This window comes from Salarias fasciatus, assembly GCF_902148845.1.
Source record: "Salarias fasciatus chromosome 7 unlocalized genomic scaffold, fSalaFa1.1 super_scaffold_4, whole genome shotgun sequence".
Classification (NCBI taxonomy): domain Eukaryota; kingdom Metazoa; phylum Chordata; class Actinopteri; order Blenniiformes; family Blenniidae; genus Salarias; species Salarias fasciatus.
In genome coordinates, this window is record NW_021941229.1 from 2,401,918 (window position 1) to 2,423,690 (window position 21,773).

At 48.8% G+C, this 21,773-nt stretch overlaps 2 protein-coding genes across 2 annotated transcripts; both read left to right on the plus strand.

Moving 5' to 3' along the window:
- Positions 1-7,193: 7,193 nt before the first annotated feature.
- LOC115383060 (leucine rich adaptor protein 1-like) lies at positions 7,194-9,318 on the plus strand. The gene is made up of 3 exons (XM_030085084.1): positions 7,194-7,648; positions 7,977-8,161; positions 8,340-9,318. The coding sequence occupies exons 1-3, from the start codon at positions 7,439-7,441 to the stop codon at positions 8,830-8,832; spliced, it is 888 nt and encodes a 295-aa protein (XP_029940944.1). The 5' UTR covers positions 7,194-7,438; the 3' UTR covers positions 8,833-9,318.
- Positions 9,319-11,061: 1,743 nt separating this feature from the next.
- On the plus strand, positions 11,062-20,654 carry slc38a9 (solute carrier family 38 member 9). The gene is made up of 15 exons (XM_030084854.1): positions 11,062-11,316; positions 13,554-13,675; positions 14,651-14,780; positions 15,848-15,966; positions 16,065-16,128; positions 16,250-16,343; positions 16,993-17,163; positions 17,300-17,359; positions 17,797-18,003; positions 18,086-18,193; positions 18,281-18,387; positions 18,542-18,655; positions 18,789-18,937; positions 19,447-19,536; positions 19,608-20,654. Exons 2-15 carry the CDS (start codon positions 13,578-13,580, stop codon positions 19,771-19,773), a joined length of 1,677 nt encoding a protein of 558 aa, XP_029940714.1. The 5' UTR covers positions 11,062-11,316; positions 13,554-13,577; the 3' UTR covers positions 19,774-20,654.
- Positions 20,655-21,773: the final 1,119 nt, after the last annotated feature.

Consider the following 21,773-nt stretch of genomic DNA (forward strand, 5'->3'; position numbering starts at 1 on the left):
CCGGGGGTCCGGGGTCCAGAGGGGGGCTGTCTCCAGGGCTGGACAGGACGCAGACACAGTCCAGACAGACGGTAACATCATGTTCTGGATGTGCCCCCCTCTCCCCTCCACACACACACACACACACACACACACACCCTTAATGATGACTGCGTTCACTGATCTGCCAAGGGCTGGTAAACTCTCCTCTGAACCTGCCAAGAAGTCATCCACTCATTCATCCATTCATCTGTGCACTTTAACCCCCCCCCCCCCCACTGTACCTGACCAATCAGAACAAGACCTCCCCAGTAATCTAGAACATCAGTATGATTAGAGTCAAAGCGTTTGTGCCTGTAGTGAAGCTACTGAACTGTATTGATCAGACCCCCCCCCCCCCCCCCCCAGGTGCTCTGAACGCAGCTCCTCCTCCGGAGGTGAACCTCTGTTCACCTTGAGACTCGTTTCTGATGAAAAGTGCAATTTAGGAAGTTGTGCAAGAAGAGAGCTCTGTTATTATCCTGGAGATGTGGCGCTGAGGCGGCTGCCGGGTGTCAGGTGTGTTTAACGTGGTGCGATGGTCATGTGACACCTCCACGCTGCTGCCAGAGGTCAGAGGTCACACCGACCTGGCCCCCTGCTGTGAGTCCATGGCCGTTATCCTCCATCCTCATCGTCATTTACCAGGTGTGAAACACACACACACACCGCCGCTGCAGCGCAGTGTGTGTGTGTGTGTGTGTGTGTGTGTGTGTGTGTCTGCAGTGTATGAAATGTAGCAGTGTGTTGCTTTGCTGCTTCCCCGGCCGGCCTGGTGCTGAGCGCCGTGCCCCCCCGGCGTCCTGACCGGACCGGCGCTGTGTGTGTGTGTGTGTGTGTGCGTGTGTGTGTGTGTGTGTGTGTGTGTGTGTGTGTGTGTGTGTGTGTGTGTTTCATCCACGTGGCAGCGCAGCAGTGCCGTCTGCTGTCATGAGGGAAAGCCCCTAAATGATCACCTGTCAATCAAACACTTTATACCCAGTGCAATCTACCTTCATGTATTCAACAGCGGCACTTACAAGACACACACACACATACACACACGTGTGTGTGCTTTGTGGTATTTTGATTTTATTGAACTGAATTGCTGACATTGCTAACATTTCAGTCGGTACTTGCTTTGAAGCCTCAAAAACTTGAAAAAAACTAAACAAAGCAGAACCCTGGTTGTGGACGTGGCGTCCAGGGTGGGTCACTTTATGGGAATATTGAGGTGGTGAGAGGACGAGCGGCGCCGCTCGCCGCCACAAAACGCCACTGAGATAGAAGAAGAAGCAGAAGACAGTCAGAGGTCTGCCCTGTCTGAGGGCGCTGATAGCCTGATATGTTCTGGAGCTCAGCTGCAGGCCTGATGGCTCTGAAGGAGAGCTGCTGTACTGTTCTGCTGAGCGCACGCGTGTGTGTGTGTGTGTGTGAGGCCCGGCTCAGGCTCCGGGCGGCACGGCGGCGTCTCCTCGGTGTCGGCAGGCGGACGTTGGGACCGGAGCCGGGACCGGAATCAGTCCTGCCGTTAAACTACTCCAGAGTAGAAGTTCAAGGAAGTAACTAGAAAGTGGAGTTTTTCCAGGCATCACTGTGAAAATCCACTTCTTACACACTCAAGGTGTGAAGTTTGAGTTTCATCTGTCTCAAGAATGAAACTGATTGGATGAAATTAGTATTGAATAGCCATTAATTCATATTTTATAACAATTTAATAGTAGAAATTAAACTCATAACACTTCTGAGTTCCAGTGAGGTGAGAATCAGCAGTTTGCTTCAAGTTCTGCTCATGATGACTTTAAAAAATATTTTAATGTGTTTGTTTCTTTATTTTTGGAGGTAAATTAGTCAGATGTGCAGAAAGATGGTTTATTGAGGGGCAGTTTTGATTCCTCACCCTTTCATTTGAGTGTTCTGAAGAGAGACTCAGTGGATTTTCATGAAGCTGAGAGACGCTTTCATGATTTTAAAACCAACTCTGCCCCTGAGAGATTCAAACCTTCTGTCCACGTCTCGTCCTGAGCCGGACCGGGAGCCGGACCCGGAGCTGGACCCGGACCCGGAGCCGGACCTGGAGCCGGACCCGGAGCCGGAGCCGGAGCCGGAGCCGGAGCCGGGCCCTTTGCCTCAGTCTGCTGTCAGCTCTCACTTCACTGAGACGTAACGAACGGGCTGGTGTTGGTGTGAGATGGCAACGAAAAAAAAACTCAAAACAAAAGAAACAAAAAAAGAGCGGAGTGTGAGGAGAAGAGATTCCTGGTGCAGCCGAGTCCGGACCTTCAGCCGGCCCGGCCGGCTCCATGTTTCCTGTACCGTCTGGTGAAAAGTGTGGACTTTAATAAGACAGTGACTTGTTTTATTTTCATATAAATGGTAGAAATATATTAATCGGTGAAAAACACAAAGCACAATTTATTTAAAAGAAAAGATTCAATCCTATTCTCAATTCTTGACGTGAAGTTGGAGGCGGGGCGGGGCGGGGCGGGGTGGGGCGAGGCGAGGCGAGGCGAGGCGGGGCGGGGCGGGGCGGGAAGCAGGAGCGGGAAGCGACGGTCCTCTGTCCTTTAGATTCCAAATACCCAGAAAGCACTTTAAGAAGAGCTGCACTTTGACGTCGGGACCACTCGAATGAACCCAGGCCTTCGGTGTGAAGCGACAATCACGGACCCCTGCTTCTCCAGTCCCACCAGCTGCGCCCACAAACTCCCAGCATGCTCTGGGCCGCTTCCTCACGCTCCAGAGTCGCTCATCCTCAAATCCTGAAAGCGAAGAGCGGGATTCCGGGTTGTGCGTTTGAAGACTCCGGTGTGTTTAGACGGATTTGCTCAAACTGAGGCCAGCAGGGGGTCACTGATGAGTGAGGGCGCTGATCAGAGGTTTTCAAAGTGTGGGGGTATAAATGCCCCCCTACCCCCATCCAGATTGAATCACGTTGCGCCGTCCCGGTGTCCCGATGGGACTGGGACCGATATGCAATAACGAGCGCGACTCCTCCGTATGGAGGGATTAAGATATCCAGGAACGCTCTATATTTTTTGCAGATGCTAGTTTTTGCACAGAGCTCACCGAGGTGAGGCGCATTGCTTCAGAGCTCCACTGATTCCTGAGAACGTTCAGAGGAGAAGGTCCTGCTGGGAGACGGAACCAGCCCCACCGCCCACACTTTGAAAACCACTGCCTTCCTGCTCCGGAGGGGAGAGGAAATGATGGCGCTTCTTTGAAAATGAAAGGATTTGCTGGATGTTGGCGACATATTCAAGAAAAAAAAAAACTAAAATAGGTGATTTCACTGATCTGGACTTGAAGAAAACAGAATACTCCCTTCATTGATGTGTGCGTTGAGGTGGGAACTCCTCCTGTGTATTTATTATAAGGTTAGTCTCCTATTTGCATGGTAACGGTGTTTCTCTGTGAGTTTTTTTAATGGCTTAAGTTGATTTGATATATTTTTCTGGTTGTTCTGTTTTCTGTTCCCCTTCAAAAAAAAAAAAAAAAGAAAAGAAAAACCCATTCTGCTGCTTTCGGCCGTGATGGAGTGGGCCGATCTTTAAAACAGATCCTTCCTCCTTTACTTGAGCAGATTTAAAGAGAACTGGGTGAATCCCTCCTGTTCTCTCCGAGCTCCAGATCTGATCTTTCCACATGGCCGCGGTGTGTGTTAACGGGTTCTGAGTAGTTTTTTTTTTTCTTTTCTTTAACCGTCGTACATCGAACCTTTCCAGTGTTTCTCTCAGCGAGCACAAACACACCTCCGCAGTTTCCAGACCGACTGGAGCACTAGAGCCACTTTACCGGGCGGAGAACACCCAGCAGTGTCGCCCCCTCCACCCCCCGCATGCTTTCACAATCAAAGATCTGCTCATTTCACCCGCTGAGCCGCGCTGAAAGCTGCACCTTCTACCTGAGCGGCCACGCCACATTCTGGCCAGTAGAGATCCAGTTTTTGCTCTGTGGTTTTACAAAAGCTCCAGACTGTAGCAGGTGAAGGAAGATGAAATGTGAACATCTCCACGTCCCTCGTGTCTCTTAACAGACCCACCATCTACTCCTGTGTTACCTGGCGTTTCTTGTGCAGTGAGGGACCTCAGGGCCGCTCACACTCACACTCAAATGGCGGTTTCTCCAGAAGGAGGCCTTTCCTCCCCAAACGCGCCGCGGGGCGTGATTCAGAGGCGATGGCGGCGCCGCGGCTCGCTGTGGAAACGTGTCTGCCGATCTCCTGAGGGTGGAGGGCTGCAGAAGGTTGGACTTCAAAGAAACAGCTTGATTGGAAGAAATCTTGACTGTTAACAAAGACCTAATGTTTCCAACCCTGACGCCTTAAAGCACATCTCCAGGTCCAGCGCTCCTCCCGCGGTTCCTCTCTCGCTTTGTTTTTGCAGATTTAAAAAAGAAAGAGGATTTCTGACGTTTAGCTGACCAAAGCTAAGAGAGCAGCGTCCGTCGGCGTTCTCCAGGGTGGAGGCCGCCCTGACAGAGTGTGTGTGTGTCCGTGGTCGTGGTTGTGCGGGTGGAGTGATGTGAATGTACTGAAGACCACCTCCCTCTGTCGGGCTCCGGCAGCGGGGAAAGTGTTGAGATGTAGATGTGTGGTAACCTTTATAAACACCAACCGAAGTGAGTGATGACAATGTGAAACGGTGTAAATTTAGATAGGTGTAATCTCAAACCTTGGTGTGTCCTGTAGTCCTGTAACCGAAGACTTAAAAAACAAGGACATTTTGTACTCTAGCACTTTCTTTAATGTGTACTGTATGGGTTCATCTTCTACATGTAAAGTACTGTATGAATATTCATTACTTGCCTTGTAACGTTTGAAATGATGCTACGTTTAGAAATGGTAACCAAGAAAACAGTTTTTAGAGTGTATGCATGCTCCGGGTTGGGTCCCAGTATAATAGGAAACTATATGAAACATGGTGCTATGTCATATTATATAAAGGTGCTTCTATGGACCCCAGCTGAATGCATGCCAAGAGGAACTATCACAGTAGAACAAAAGACAAACCTGATGTCCCAACTGCTGTTCTCGAGTCGTGCTGCTGCCCAAAGATGTCAGAAATCTGGAGAGTCTGTGCGAGAAGGCGGCGGCCGCCCTGCCACCCGGCGGCGGCGGCGGGAAGCGGCGTGTCGAAGGAGGCGGTGGGCGTCGTCCACGTCGTCCCCCCGTTTCTCTGAGCTCGGCGGCCTTCCAGCCGCCCGCAGGCAGAGCAGTCGAACTGTAAATATCATTCCTACCAGCTTCCTCGGCTCCGAGCGGACCCGGGGCGGCGGCCGCCCGGCCCCGTGACCCCCGACCCCCGACCCCCGGAGCAGGGCCGTCTGAGACCTTTGAGGCAGTCAGTCAGGAGGTGGCTCTTATTTTTCCAGAAAACAGACAAAGAGAAAAAACAAAGTCCGTGTCTATTTACAGTTCTACTGCCTTTGTGACGATGTGTAAAAGATCCACAGACAATCTGACCACACGGTTTTTTACTCTCGATTCTTCTGTATTTCTCATGTAGCCGAGCCGTCGGGCAGCCAACATCGATATCGTCTCTGGAAGGACGGAGTGGTTTGAGTTTGGAAAACTTTGTGTTGACTGTCACTGGAAAAAGAATTTGCAAACTGTGTATGTTTATTAGTTGTACTGATCATTGTTCTTTTTACGTTTTTCATTAAATGTTTTGCAGAATTATCCACGTCTGTTTCCTCATGACTCCAGTCAGCGTTGTTCTACAGTAAAACATGGATTTTACTCTAATATTCAGCAATATTCACATTCTCATCATGATTCCCATTATAAAACTATGATAATGACCATGTACTCTACTGATTTACTGGTAAAAATCTATAAGCAGTTTTAAGAAGTTGCAAAAATGTTGAATATCTCGACAAATCAAAATAAATCACATCTCTATCATCAGAATATCATTTGATTAAGATTTCCAAACATCAAAACCATTTTAGTCAAAAAGCAGTTTGAAATCACTGGAAATTAAACCTAAAAGCAAAGAAGTAAATGTTAAAAAACGTTAAAAAAATCAAACATTATTAGAAGGAAATAAAAATAAAACATTTTTACTCGAGTTCTCTCTGTATTCTACACATCATATTGAAAGGTAAAACAAACATTTCTCACATTTCATCCTAAATCCTTACGATTATTCAAACAGCAGGGGTATTTTGAAGTCATACACAGTTCATGTTATAACAGTACATGCTGCTCCTCATGTGCTCATATTACTCCACTCTTTATGTTATTACAATAAACTCAGTAATCCATAAATACACACCGTTTAAACAGCATCAGTGAAAAGTTGGGACAGACCTTCTCATTCAGGGATTTTTCTGGATTGTTCTTGATGTGGATTCTCCCTGAAGGCAGCAGAACTATGAAGGATTCCATCCTGGAGTTCTGGAGTTCTGGAGTTCTCCATCATGAAATAAACCAATAAAGATTTGTTCCCTTTGATCTGAACTTTGTTTGTGTTCGATTGTTGAATTTTTTACTTTTATGAATGTTGGATTCCTTCATTTAGGAACAGCTGCTCCTGATTCTAACTCCGTTTTGGTAAATAAAATAAAGTGTGTGTTTGTGGTTTCATGCACTGGTGAAACAGTAAATGAACTTCTCGCTTCTCCACCACTCCACTGCTCCTCCCTCCTCAGGCTCGCTGGCGCTGCTGTCCTGTTATTCTGTTTCGGGTTATGTTCCAGTTTTGCTCATCTTCTTCTGGGTTCTCCGGCTTTTATCTCAATGACTTCAGAGAGAATTGTTGTAGGAAAGTTAACTTTAAAGGGGCAAAATCTTACATCTGAAGACAAGCCTTCACCACACTCACTACGCCAGTAGACTTCTGGTCAACTTCGTCTCAGGTGTTCCAACAGAACATGGAGCTGATATTGTCAGGGATCAGGACTGGACCCAGAAGCACTCAGGCACAAAGAGTTCAGTTCACTAAGTTCATGAATGACTCCCTGAAGGAGGCAGAGGAATACCTGAGGAGCAACCTGGAGCTCTCAGTGAAGTATCCCCCCCCCCTCCTCCTTCAGGGTCCGCTGTCCGTTTGGTCCAAGCCTCCATCAGGTGACGGCTGTGCTGTAAAGAAGCGTCTGCCGGTCACCTCCGCCCCCGGCAGCTGTGGAGCCTCCCATGTGACCGCCGCTATGCACCTCCTGCCATTGTTCCAGGACAACACATAGCAGCAATTCCTCTGCAGCCGCAGCAGCACGGCATTCAGCGCCGGCCGCCGCACACTTCTGGTCTTTTCATGGCGTGTTCTGAGCCTCTGAGGGACGCTTTTCTGTCTGATCCGGGTCTAACAGGTTCAGGAATACTGAGCTGGTCTGCTGATTGGAGCGAGCGCTCCGTCCATGAATGACCCTCCGTGGGACTTTTATCTCAGATTAGAGACGTTCGGGGAAACTTACACACTTTCATTTTTGTGACAGTGGGATGGCGGAGGAAGCGCTGAACGACCCCTTCCCTGATCTGAAGGAGCTGGAGAACAAGACTGGCAGGAAGATCCCGGAGAGCCTTCTGATCTGGATGAGAGATGCTGCGGAGTGCGAGGACAGCTGGAGGTCGGGTGAGGCAGAGAGAGGAGAGCCCGGCTCTGCCTGGGACGGCCTGATCCACAAAATCCACAACCTAAAGCAAGAGATGGTGAATACGTCTCCCTGACACTTCCTGGTGTGTCTAGCATGCTTGCTTCTAAGTGGACCATGTTGTTTCCCTGCTTCCTCGTGGGCTGACGCCACGACTTGTTTGACTTGTTTGAGTCTGTTTATCCAGCTGAAGAGTTCGAACCGTTCTCTCCGCTCTCAGCCGCTTCAGCCGCTCGTCTCTGATTTGTAGTGACAGCATTCTCACCTGTCGCCTCGCCGCTCGCCTCAGGTGTCTGCTCAGGCACGCCAGCCCGGATTCCTCCGCTGTCCTCACTCATACCGCTCAGCGCCTGACTGCTGATGTGTCTCCTCGGCTGTGTCCTCAGAGGTGGCTCCGCTCCGCCGACGTGAGGATCCTGCGCCAGCTGGTGGCCGTGCACGAGGGCATCGAGGCCGTGCGCTGGCTGACGGAGGAGCGCGGCGCCTTGGCCAGCCGGGGCAGCAGCTCGACGGGGAGCCTGAGCAGTCTGGCCACTGTGGACGAACACGGACCCTGGACGTCTCCCTGCAGGTAGCCGGCCATATCTGAACCCAAATAACCCGTCTCTTCCTGCTGATGTGCTGAAGTGTCCTGGAGCAAAACACTACCCTCCAGATTTTTTTTTGTTTTCTGTTTGCTCATGATGATGGATTTGTGGAGAGGAAGGATGAAGCAGTCTGGTTAAATGTTTCTGCTGTTCCTCCCACAGAGAAAGCCCGAGTCCAGGCTCTGATCAGGGTTTGACTGAAGCCACAGATGAAGAACCAGCAGACCAGCATCCCTCCCATCCAGACAGCGGAAACTCAAACCACAAGAGACACTCAGACCTGCTGAGGCTGAACGCAAACCTCTCCAGATCCAGACCAGAGCCGCTCTCATCCAGCTCCTCCAAGACTTTGAATATGGCCGGTTTACAGCTGGACTCAGATTCAGCGCCGCTGAAAAGCATCGGAGACGAAGCCGACGTCGTCAGAAGAGCTCTCCTCAGGTCCAGCAGGTCCAGGAGAGACGAACGAGAGGACGCTGCTCCGGGTTCCCTCGCTCGGGATTCAGGAAAGCCACAAGCTAAACGCCAAACTGAGGACAGCTTCACCACAGCTCAGAGCTCAGAGGATTCAGACGCTGCTCAGTGCGGCGTCCTGCTGGGCTACGACGCTCAGTGGCGATGGGTGGAGTCCCAGGACGACGTGACGTTCTTATGATTCCACAACAACGACATTAACATCTGGGATTTTTTTGATATGTTTATTTCTCAACCACCAGCTTCCAAAAGAGACAGCGGGACTCAGAATGCACTTTAAAACTCTTCAACATGTCCGTGAACTGGCGTGCTTTCTGCTGTCTGAGTACAATGTGTGTCTCCATGCACCTGGCCAGCTCTATCAGAACATGTATGTTGCACATTTACATATATAAACAATCTCTGTGAAGAATATTGAAAGTTTTATCGATCTGACTTGCACACATTTGAAGGTTTTTGTGAGGTTTATTTCAATAATTCTTTGACTTTTCTCTTCTTAATCAGACAAAGAAACAAACGTGATTATTCTGCATATTTTTCCATCTAACTTCATAACTGTGGATACAATGTAGCTGAAAATTCAGGACACTCAGGATTCAAGATTCATGAGCTTTGATTAAATGGGATAGCGAGCTTTATGTCTGTCATAATAAAGCAATAAACTCTTTGTGCTGATTGTCTTGTCTTTGAACAGACTTAGGGACAAACTGGTAACACAAAGAAGAACTGATGAGTGTTGATGTTTGAGTGATTTTGTTTCTTCCTACGGACTTGCAGGCAGCGCCTGGTGCTGTGTGTGGCAACACCAGACCTGTGTCCTGCAGGCAGAGTTGGTATTAATTTTTCAACACTTTACAGCAGTAGAGTATCCATCCATCTTCTGATGCCTATCCAGGACCGGGTCACCAAAGCAGCAGTCTAAGCAGGGATATCCAGACCTCCCTGACCCCAGACACTTCCTGTCCCCAGACACTTCCTCCAGCTCTTCCCAAGGCATTCCCAGATGAGCCATCCTATGGAGGAAGCTGATTTCAGCTGCTTGTGTCTGGGATCTTGCCCTTCGATCATGACCCAGAGCTCACAACCATAGATGAGGGGAGGAATGAAGACTGACCGGTAAATCCAGAGCTTCTCCTTTTGGCTCAGCTCCTTCTTCACCACAATGGACCGATATGGCATCACTGCACCGATCCTCCTGTCAGTCTCACCTCCATCCGCCCCCCACAGCGAACAAAACCCCAAGATACTAAACTCCTCCACTTGGGCCAGAGTCTCTCATTGACCCGGAGAGTTCAGACCACCTTCTTCTGGTCCAGAACCATGGCCTCGGATTTGGAGGTGCTGATCCTCGTTCCCATCGCCTCACACTCTACTACAAACTGCCCCAGTGCATGATGGTCCAAGTTCCATGAAGCCAACAGGACAGCATCATCGCAAAAAGCAGAGATGAAATCCTGTGGCTACCGAACCAGAACCCCTCTGGCCCCTGGTCCCTGAACCGGACCCCCTCCAGCCCCTGGCTGCAGCTGCAAATTCTACCCATAAAAACCCTGAACAGAACCGGTGCATGTCGGACCCCTGCCAGGGTCCAAGATGCACTGGGAACAGGTCCGACTTACTGCCGGCAATGCAGACCAGAGCTGGTCCAGCGTTCCATGACCAGGACGACAAACCACATTCTTCCTCCTGGAGCTGAGGTTCGACTATATCAGCTGGAAACAGGAAGTGGGTCTGTGGTCCGATCTTCACACGATGCATAAGATTCCAGCTGATACGCTGTGTCAGGACGGCAAAGACGAACTCTGACCTCTGCACTCTCAGTCGGCTGATTTACAGCAGTTCCCGATGTTCTCACTCGGTATTGTTTGTTGCTGTTTCATGATGCAGGAGGAAGATGAGGACAGATAGTTACTTTTTCTTCCCTCTCTTCTTCCTGCCAGTGCGGCTCCTCCTTATCCTCCTCCTCTTACTACTACTTCTGCTAATAACAATAATACAAATAACGACATTAATACATGTGTGTATGAATGTAAAAACGTGTGCAACATGCATTCATAAATAACTGTAAAGGATTACAAAAAATGGAAGAAACACTGAAAATTATAGTATAACGGTATGAAATTCTACTACTACTACTACTACCAATAACAATAATATTAATAATAATAATAATGAATATTTTTCAAAAAGTGTATTCATTTTTACTTTGCATGTTTGACCAAAAAATATTTAATTACTTTATTTTCATTTAATTTGTTGGGTCCAAAAAACTACTATAACAGTACTGTAGGTGTAGGATATGCTGTGCTGTACTCCTGACGGTCCACAGAGGGCGCTGATGAGCATGAGGGGGCGGTGATGAGCATCAGCACGGTAAAGCCGCAGAAGAAGGAACTAAAAAGCAGGAAACGGGAAGAAGGAGGAGAAGAAGAAGAAGAGATCAAGAAAAACAAAACATCCAGCAGATTCCTCCGGTCTTTCGCTCCACTCCGCCCTGTTCGCGGCTGAAACGGCGTCGTCCTCCACCGACGGAGCACCGCGGACTCGGACCGCTTTGAAGAAGGAGCCGCTCTGATTTTCTGCCGTTGAACTTTGCGGTCTAAAGATTTGCTGAGGCAGCAGACGTGAGATGAGCTGAGAGGAACCCGCTTCACTGAGACGGTCGGTAGGTCCACTTCATCCCCGCTTCCAGAAACAGAAAGACAGGAGGAATCACACGGTTTCACTGTCAGTTTGTGTTATTTGACTCAGTCACTGGTAGCTTGTCGGCTTCGTGGTTGACATCCCAGCTTCATGAGGTGACAGTGGTAAATCAAGAGTTTACTAAGCTAAAAGTAGGTTTTCAGATTGGAGCAGGAATGTACCGCAGCTTGGAGACACATGTGACTCCTGCGCCCTGAAGCCTGAAGCTTTCACTGCATTACAGATGAACTAACGGTTTTACAGAAGTGATGATGCTGCAGAAGGACTGCTGCCTCCCGGCCCACAAGCTGAATCAGCTCATATTTAAAAAAAAAGAACTTATATGGGAAAAACAGCTAAAATGAATTGAATTGTTAATATCACTGGTAAAAATAAATAACTGATAAGAAAAAAGTGCCAAAATGGGATACAGTTGATAGAAACTGCCAAAAGGAAAAGTAAAAATGGAAAAGTAACTAAAAATACAACTACAAAACAACTATAATCCCTAAGGTAAAAAAAAACTAAGCTAACTAACTAAAATGGTAAATCTGCTAAAAAAGTTGGAGAATAGCACTAATGAACCAAACTAAAATTTAGCAAAATTATAAGTACAATTTATGAGCTGTTTCATTTTCATTTTCTAGGCCAGATCTGTTTTTTGGTTTTTCCAGGTTGGTTTTATTTTGTGGAGATTGGCAGAACTGGTTAATCTAGATCTGGAAGCATCAAGACGAACGATTAAAACATCAGATTCCATCTCCACATTCCAAACAAAAAAATGTAAAAATGTCGCGTCTATCACAATAAGTTTCAATTTTTAAGTACTGGGATTGTCTGTTGCATGTCTGTTATTTGTTTATTTGCTTGTCATTGTAAAGAGATATGGTCAACATCTTGTTTATTTGGTTGCTACCACATAAAAGTGGGACGATGGGCCTCCGGCCATAAGCTTTAACAAGCTTTCTTGGGTCTGACCCCTTCACATCCATCTCTGTAAGTGAGACCGTGTCTGCGCTGGTTCCATTGTCACAGGTCACCTGATGTCGTGCCTGCTGTTTGTTTGTACATGTAGGATATTATTGTGAAGGTAGAAGAAGAAGACAGACGTGGTTTTGACTGTAAAGAAGTCCTGTGCATTAAACGGAAATCCTCAGCAGTTCATTTAGGGTCACTGGAAACCTCCCGGCTCGCTGTACTGGACACATGGCCAGTACAGCTCGTTCTTCTTATGACCTGTAAACAAAGAGATTATGAAAACCGCAGAGCTGCTGCTCCGTCAGGTTCGGCTCCAGGGTCAGGGTCAGAGACCAGGTTGAGTTTATGGATTCAGATCAGGTGATCTCTCACACTTCTTCTCTCTTAATGAGCTGAGGTCGGTGTGTTTTATCATGATCACTCATAATGTTGTTCTAACCATCCCGTAATCAGTCATTCTCCATCTCAACGATTCGCCAACAGACAGTATTCTGATGTAATTTCACTTGAGTGTTAAAAAGATGAGAATTACTATTTTCCTTCTGACTCTCCTCAGTTTTTATACATTGTGTTGTAGGCTCATGTCGCTCAGGTTGGGTTCCAGAGTATTAAACTAGATCTGGCTCACATGTGCTGCAGTTTCACGATAACTCCACTGATTTAAACTGTTAGTTGAGCAAAGTCTGTTTATACGTCCCATTAAACAGTGAGCCTGCCTCAGAGCTCAGTGGAAGCTGGTTTTCTCACTGCTGTGCTAACTCTTCCAGAAGTCCTCTCTTCCTTCAGTTGATCTGCATCATAAATGTCCAGAGGAGGTTTATTCCTGGTTTATCATTAAACTGCATCAAACAGCAGAAGAACAAGCCGCACACGCCACTGAAAACACCAAGTGGATCGGCCAGCATGGTGACAGGCTGATCAGTCAGCAGGATAGAATCAGTGGATTCCTCGGTCCATGAGCCAGAGTTCCTCTGAGTTTCACTCCTCTCTCGGTCTGTGACGCGGTGCAGTGTGTGTGGTTGGGAAATGGTTTCCAGCAGCTCAGGTTTGCTGCTGGTCCAGGTTCATGAAAATCAGCTTTGAGAGATTAGAGCTGGGCTCCTGCAGGCCCGCTGTTTCCACCGACGGCCCAGTTTCTCCTGGTCGGTTTGATGACATGTTGGAAAATGTTTCAACACGCTTCAGAGGTTTTCCTCCCTTCTGTGTTCATCCTGACTCCACTTTCCACACGTCTCCTCCCAGCCAGGTGATGAAAGTTGGGGAGCGATGGAGGACGACAGCAGGCCTCTGCTGAGCAGCGAGCAGACCGGAGAGAGCTACTCGCACCGCGGCTCCACCGACTCGCTGGACGTCAAGGCTAAAAGGTAAGCCGCGTCCCAGCAGGCTTCACTTCAAGGACCTGCTCGTCAGGGCTCCTGCGTCCACGCCGTCATGTGGAACGAAATGGAGCCGCTTCTCAGCTGACTGACCACAGACATGCAACACGTAGACACCGTGATCACAGAAAATAATATCCTAGGCGCGCCGTCGGGACCAGTGGGTGAAGGTGAAGTTCTCCTTCATCCTAAAGTCAAATTATTCTGTGGATTTTTCCACAGATTTCCCGTGACCAGTGGTTATGATCTGTTTAACTGAAAACGTCACATGTGCAGAAGTGAAACGGGAGGTTTTAAAACAGGCACATTAGACCCTGTAGAGTCACTGTTCCCTGGTGAAGAACACCATGGAGCCAGGTGGATGTTAAACAGTGAGAGAAACCCTCCGCTCTTTTATTTTCCCTTCTTTCCATAATATAATGGCTCTCTTTACATTATTCCATGAACGGCTTCAGCCTGCCTCTCGTGTCTCTGTCAGATCCTCCATATCGGAGCAGACCACACATCTTCCTGTGTGGCCTGCTCGACAGCGAACCCTCCACGCCGCGGCTGAATTCCAGCCTCTGGTTTCCTCAGAGATAGAGAGCAGGTAGAGGAAGCTGAGGGTGAAGCTCTGCTGTGCGGCCGGCAGCAGCTCTGCAGCAGAGCCCGTCCTGCCGGCGTCCGCGCCGTCGTAAACAAGCGCGGCTTCCTGGAATTCACCCGGCGTGCAAATACCGAGAGGCTCGCGGCGCCAGTGCGTACGTGTGAGTTTGGCACCGTTCTGTCCTGTATTAGCAGTTCGTGTGAGTTTTAATCCCGTTAGGTATTTCACAGTGGCCGCTGAGCTCTCTGCTCCGTGGAGAGTTACAGACACACACGTGCCGTTCCATCGCCTCAGGAAGGAAGTGCTTCTCTAAATGATGGCTGTCGGGCTGGAAGTCTCTGGCAGGAAGTGGGTGCTGATGAATGGATCTTTTGCAGGCCGTTCCACGTGGAGCCCAGGAACATCCTGGGCGACGACCCCCAGGAGAGGGTCTCTGCTGAGGCGGCCATCCTGAACAGCAGGGTCCACTACTACGGCCGGCTGACCGGCTCCTCCGACAGGCTGCTGGTGGGTGAAACAGGAAGTGGAGCAGCTGTGTCATCACTCACACACAGGAAATGACTTTCACAATAAAGGTTGCCATTGCGAGCAGCTGTGTGAGTTATGTTAACATGCAAGATTTCTGTTCATGTTAGTGGTGTCAATTGATTTTAAAATATTAACTAATTAATCAGATGTGTTTGTAATTAATTGTGATTAATCACATTATTCATGAGCTAATCGACACACAAAATCACCAGTTTGGTTTAATCTGAATCTTTTAACTCAAGTCAAGCATGAATTTTAGCTGTAAAGAGTTTCACATCCAAAAATACAGATGTGGGATTTGAACCACCCACCGTTTACAAGTTGAGTTGCTCAAGGGAAGGCCAGTCTGTTATGGCCCAAAACAATAATAGAATTTACTAAATGGCATAATTAACTTTGAAGTAACCGAAGTACGATAACTGCACCGCTGTCTGAGTTCCAGGTTTTCTCTCTGTCTTTTATCTTTTTGGTTCTGTTTCTGCCTTTAATCACAATTAGAAAAATTAATCTTTCCACAGCGCGACATTAATTAATTGACATTAATACGATTAAAACTGACGGCTTTAATTCCTATACAGAGATGATAAGGCCTTAGTTTTAAATATTTTTAAATGCTTTTATATTTTGTTCACTTCTGAAAGTGTCCTATAGAATAGATGATTTTTCTCTTTGAAACACCCCGTATTTGGAGCGGCGCTGCTGGACGGCGGTGAAACCCGAACACAGCGGGGGGTTTTCTACCCGGGCCTTCAGAGGAGGCGACAGTTAATGAAGGAGCAGTTAGCTGTGCCGCTGACAGACCGCCTCCATCCAGATAATTAATGTGAGGTGCGGAGCCAAATGGAATTATGTGAGGGGTGAGGGTGAGACCTCATCAAGGAGAAAGCCAGGGCGACGTGCCCTTGAGCAGCACTAAGAGCCCCCGGGGAGGAAGAGCTGGGATACAGCTGCTGCAGCATGTTAAGAGAATCTGGAATCCATATGGCGCCGTTGTCTGAAGACGTGTCAGTAGTTTTACTGATCTTACGTCTGATTTTCCTCGCCAGAGTCCTCCAAACCATGTGATCCCCCGGCCAGAGGAGATCTACATCTACAGTCCTCTGGGGACGGCGTTCCAGGTGACGGGCAGCGACTACGCTTCTAAGAACCCCAGCATCATCACCATGTGAGCGCCGTCGGCACCGCACACAACATCCAGCAGAGAAAAACCCTTTTTCAGCCCAGGGACAGACTGTCTGACCGCTGTGAACGCTGGCTCCTCAGATTTGCGATATGGAACACCATGATGGGCACGTCCATCCTGAGCATCCCCTGGGGCATAAAGCAGGTGACGCGCCTCCCTCCTCTCCTGCAGCAGCAGCATGAGGGTCGTTTCGGTGCTTTGACGCGGCGCTCGAGCGCCTTGTTTACACGCTGTGACTGAAAACAGGCCGGCTTCGTCCCCTCAGGCCGGCTTCACCCTGGGAGTCCTCATCCTCATCTTCACGGGCCTGCTGATGCTCTACTGCTGCTACATCGTTCTCAAGTCACCAAAGGCAATCCGTAAGTCCCGCAGCCTCGGCGGCTGGAAGGAAACTCCTCGCAGATGCAGAATTAGAGCTGGAGAATGTCTGCCTCCTCTGGTTGGAGTGGAGAGTGAGTGAGGACAGAAAGTTGGTTTTAACTGATGTGACCACATAGAACCTGAACCTGTTGAAGGGAATCGCTGCAGACCGCCAGTCTGTCGCTGGATGTCCCGTAGAGACTCTCCTCTGTCGGAATCACCGCCCGGCCCGTCTGACGCCGTCTCTCCCTCGCTCACATGACTGAGATGAGTTTCGGCTCACGTTTCCCCGGAGCAGCGGCTCTCTTAGCGTGTACGTGCTAGCCTTCACACGAGAGTCAGGCCGGCACGCCGCGGGACCGAGGCGGATCCTCAGTCCCCAACATGACCCGGCCTCCTTCAGTCCTCTCTTCATTCAGCCACACTCTGGCACAAGTTGATGTTTTTTAAGGTTCATATTGAATAAATATGTCTTGAACATAATTTCCAGGGACTTTTCATCACTGAGGAATCAAACTTCAGGGTGTTACTGCTGCTCCGGATAGTTTAAGTTTGTTCTCGATGGCTCTTGGACTCTGGGATCTGGTAGCTGTGTCCTCGCTCCAGTCGGCTGTGGTTTGACTGTCAGCGTCTCTGTGCTCCGTCCAGCCTACGTGGACACGTCCGACTGGGAGTTCCCCGATGTGTGTCGCTACTACTTTGGAAAGTTCGGCCAGTGGTCCAGCCTGGTGTTCTCCATGGTGTCGCTGATCGGAGCCATGGTGGTCTACTGGGTCCTCATGTCCAACTTCCTCTACAACACCGGACAGTTCATCTACAGTGAGTCGCTCTGCTCCCAACCAGCCGGTCTGGTGAAGTCCACCTTCAACCTAACACCCTCCACCTGTCAGAGTGAGAGTCAAGGCTGACAGAAAGGTTGATGTCCAGCTGTCCTCTGTCCCCCTCCTGTCCACAGACTACGTTCATAACGTCAGCATGTCCGACTCCGAGTTTGGAACCAACGGCTCAGACAGAGGTGAGGCGAGTGTGTAGCTTCATCTGTATCGCAGGTGTTTGTTTTGATACTGTGACATTGTATTTTATCATAGATTTGAGCGCAGTCAGAAAATCAGCCTGGAATCTGCTACGTGAACTAAATCCAAAGTGTTTGACGTCAGTGAAGTTATGGATCAGTAGCAGTTGTTAAGTTTTTGTTGACTGTGCTCAATACGCCATCTGGTGGTGCAGACTGGTAATGCAGGAGTAAAGAAATGGTTACCTGGTTAACTTTGTTCTGCAGCAGCAGGCCGTGACCGACCTGATGATGGTCTCGTTTGGTTGACGTTTCTCTTTCAGATTTTCATGAACTGCTTAGAAAATAAAACGTTTTCTAATTCACCCATCAGTCCCGGGATAGTTGTGAGGGAATGTTCCGATGTGTGTTGTGAGCGGTGCTTCCTGTGTTCCGGCCAGTGGTGTGTCCATACCCCAACACCGACCCCGGAGGGAACGCCAGCCTGAGCCTGCTCCTCCTGAGCGGCGGCGGGAACGACACGGCCGACCGGCCCTTCGAGCACTACTGGAGTAAAACCAACACCATCCCGCTCTACCTCATCGTGCTGCTGCTGCCGCTGCTCTGCTTCCGCTCCGCCTCCTTCTTCGCCAGGTTCACCTTCCTGGGTAGGGCGGCCGCGGCCGGCGGTCTCCGTCCAGAGCTGCTGTGGTTGGTCTTCTCTTGACGGGCGTCTCCTCGTCCCTCCAGGCACCGTGTCCGTCCTCTACCTGATCGCGCTCGTCACCGTCAAAGCAGTCCGCCTGGGCTTCCACCTGGAGTTCCACTGGTTTGACTCCTCCACCTTCTACGTCCCAGGTACGCCTCTCAGTAGTGTCCTCCTGGACGCCGCCGGTCCTGACGGAGCTAGACCAGAGCCTGATCCAGCCGCTCGTCCTCCTGCAGAGTTCAGGCTGCTGTTCCCTCAGCTGACGGGCGTCCTCACTCTGGCCTTCTTCATCCACAACTGCATCATCACGCTGATGAAGAGCAACAAGCACCAGGAGAACAACGTGAGACCTTAAACGCCTCGAGCCACACCCTCAGCCTCAGACACAGGAGTCTGTGAACCGTTGTTCTCTCTACCTTCTGGTTCCCAGGATGTCTGGACCTCTTCAGCCTGTGGGACTCCATGCTCTGACCGTAAACCTCTTTTGGTGTTTTCAGGTGCGTGACCTCTCCGTGGCGTACCTCCTCGTCGGAGCCACCTACCTCTACGTAGGAGTTTTGATCTTTGCAGCCTTTCCTTCACCTCCTCTGGCCAAAGACTGCATCGAGCCGGTAAGATCCTCCTCCTCCTCCTCCTCCTCTTCCTCTTCCTCCTCCTCCTCTTCTAGGTTCTTGCTCCTGTTTGCTCGCCGGTCTCCACTGCAGAGATGTTTAAACCCGTCGCTGTGCTGCTCCTGTCTCTCAGAACTTCCTGGATAACTTCCCCACCACGGACGTGATGGTGTTTGTGGCTCGGACCTGCCTGCTCTTCCAGATGATCACCGTCTACCCTCTGCTGGGGTACCTGGTTCGAGTCCAGATGATGGGCCAGGTCTTTGGAAACCACTATCCCAGGTAGCGCTGGGTTACTTCAGTGTGTAACTGGATACTTTTAATTCTTCACACTGATTCCATTACTCAGATTTTACTCAAGTTTTAAGCTAAATACCTAAAATATTTTTTCAAATTGAAATGAAGTGAAGGTTACATTTAAAGCTGCTCCATCCTGACAGAAAGGACCGCTGCCTTCTGTCCTCGGCAGCGGCTCCTGGTTTGGTCACATGTTCATCCAGGTGGAATCTGGCTGTAGTTTGAAGAACCAGTTTGTCAGTAAACAAGTCGCTGCAGTTCAGAGCCTGGGATGGAGGATCTGTTGACTTCTTCTCTTAGTTCAGGTGTTTTCCGTCTTCTCGATGAGTCTGCTCCTCACAGCTCATGTTTGTACCGTGGTTCTGCTTCCTCCAGCTAAATCCCTCCCAGTCACTTTAGAGCATGAAATCCAGACGGAGAACCGAGCTGAGCGTTAGAACCGAGCGCTGCTGTTCTTCACCGGATCCACTCTTCCTTTGTCTCCTCGTCTCCAGTTTCCTTCACGTTCTGTCTCTGAACGTCCTGATTGTGGGAGCCGGCGTCCTGGTGGCCAGGTTCTACCCCAACATCGGCTCCATCATACGGTAGGTTGCAGCCCTCTGTGCCCCCCCCCCCCCCCGGTAGCCAGCTGAAGTGGGCGGTGTTTCCTCTGCAGGTTCTCCGGAGCCACCTGTGGCCTGGCCTTGGTCTTCGTGTTCCCGGCGCTGGTCCAGCTGATCTCCCAGCGGCGGCAGGGCACGCTCCGCTGGCCGTCCGCCGTCTTCCACAGCCTCCTCATCGGCCTGGGCGTGGCCAACCTGCTGGCTCAGTTCTTCATGTGAAGAACCCGGGTTCGCTCCTGCAGCCGCTCACTTCCTGGTTCCAGGGCTGTGGTCGCCGTGGGGGATCAGAGCTCCGGCCAATCGCAGCCAGCGTTGATCTTCTCCACGCCTTCCAGCCGTGGTCTCTCTGACACCCTCAGCCGACGCACTGGGAGCGTTTACCTGGACCGACCAAAGCGACGAGCTCTTCCCTTTAACCTCCACACTGCAGCGTTTCCGCCATGGGGCGACGGAGTGGCTTCCTGGTTTCAGCTTGTTGTCATGTTTTACTTCAGGTCGCAGTAAATCCTGTTTTCTGGTGCTTTCATTATCAGAGAAACACACACACACACACACACACACACACACACACACACACACACACACACACACACACACACACACACACACACACACACACACACACACTACTCAGTCCTTGGTGCAAACAGATATTCCTCAGACTCTGGAGTGAAATGTGACTGGTTTTCTCCTGTGCAGTGGAAAAGGGCAGAATGCTTGTTTTTGCTGCCCCCTTGTGGCGGAGCGACGGGCTCTCCGTGTTCCATGGGATCGATCCGGGCCCGGACGCTGTGGCTGGTGGAAGAGCTGCAGTCCGCAGCTTCTGTGTTTCCTCTGGCTTCAGCCTCTGCTGGTTTTTATCAGCTGTTGATTCACATGTTTTCTTGATTCCTCTGTTTTCGGCCCTTTGCCCAGAGGACTGAACGATACTAATGATAGGATAGAAAAAGGGAAGTGTTGTGTGAAAATAAAGTATCCGTAAATAAATACAATATGTTCTTGTTGACTTTTAATCTGTTTGTTGCAAAATAAGAATATATTTGTTACTGACTTGATTTTTGTTGGTCTTATAATTAATAAAGTTGCACTCAGACCTGAAAATGGCTGCAGACTTTATTTTGAAAGCTTCCAGTATGAATTGAAGTTGTGAACGTACCCCATCAAAATATATAAATTAGAAGGCACATATTTCCTGATTATTGATTAGTTTGAGAGCTTCCCTCAGTCGTTTTTTTTTTCATTCTATAGTTTTCTATTAAATGTATATTTCTATGTGACTGAGCAGTTTAAAGATTAAAATATGTTTGGATGATCCAGAATAAGCCAGAGAGTTTTTGTGAATCATACCGGCTCTATGCATTTCTCCGAGTCCAACATGGCGTCCAGGTTCTTTACGTGATCTGATGGTTTTCAGTTAAACAGGAAGGGGCCTGAAATGGAGCCTTGGGGCACACCGCATTTGATTTTATTATTATTGTTTTATGAGTGTTCAGTCTGTGAGGCAGGACTTGTCCTGGAGGCTCTATAGTGGTCTACTGTATCACAGTCCTGCAGCACCAGGACCAAGGTCTTCTAGGACTGGCTCTGTAGTGAAAGTTTTTTTTTTTTTTTGCTAAAAGTCATTCAACTGAATAAAAACAAGCTTCTCACAAAGTTTACTGAAAAATGTTCAGTTGGATCTGAACCACAGTTCATTAAAGTCTGATAGATGTTTTCAACGCGGCGCGCAGGTCAGAACCGCCCGGTGTTCCCTCGGGTTCATACGGGATGTAATCAAATCCGATTCTTCTCATGAACGGGTTGTTATTGTCAATCTGTTTTTATTCAGATCAGGTCGACTGTAGAAAACTGATTTCCAGGACTGTTATTATTCTCAGTGATTAGTTTGGAAAAATATGTATTTCTCTCCTCTTTCATGGTGAAAATTTTTTGAGTTTCTCTTGTAAGATTTAATAACTTATTAAGAGTTATTTTGTCCTTAGTTTCGTTAGTTAACAGTGCGATGGGAAACGGTTATGAAGCTTATCTACTTATTTTGCTGTCAAATGACTTCATGATTATATGGAAAAAATAATTAAGACCATTAGAAGTATTGATGGTGTGTTAAATCCCAAAATGAGCCAAAAAAAACTTCAAAACTTGTCTGTTTTAATTTAAAGAAGTTCAGTCAATACATTATCTTTTTACAAACGGAAATATTTTGAAGGAAAATCTGTTCA

Coding starts and splice junctions, on each gene's coding strand:
- slc38a9 (XM_030084854.1), top strand. CDS start 13,578: ATGGAGGACGACAGCAGGCCTCTGCTGAGCAGCGAGCAGACCGGAGAG. Junction 16,129..16,249: donor TCCCCTGGGGCATAAAGCAG/GTGACGCGCCTC, acceptor TCGTCCCCTCAG/GCCGGCTTCACCCTGGGAGT. Junction 17,164..17,299: donor CACCGGACAGTTCATCTACA/GTGAGTCGCTCT, acceptor TCCTGTCCACAG/ACTACGTTCATAACGTCAGC.
- LOC115383060 (XM_030085084.1), top strand. CDS start 7,439: ATGGCGGAGGAAGCGCTGAACGACCCCTTCCCTGATCTGAAGGAGCTG. Junction 7,649..7,976: donor ACAACCTAAAGCAAGAGATG/GTGAATACGTCT, acceptor CTGTGTCCTCAG/AGGTGGCTCCGCTCCGCCGA. Junction 8,162..8,339: donor CCCTGGACGTCTCCCTGCAG/GTAGCCGGCCAT, acceptor TTCCTCCCACAG/AGAAAGCCCGAGTCCAGGCT.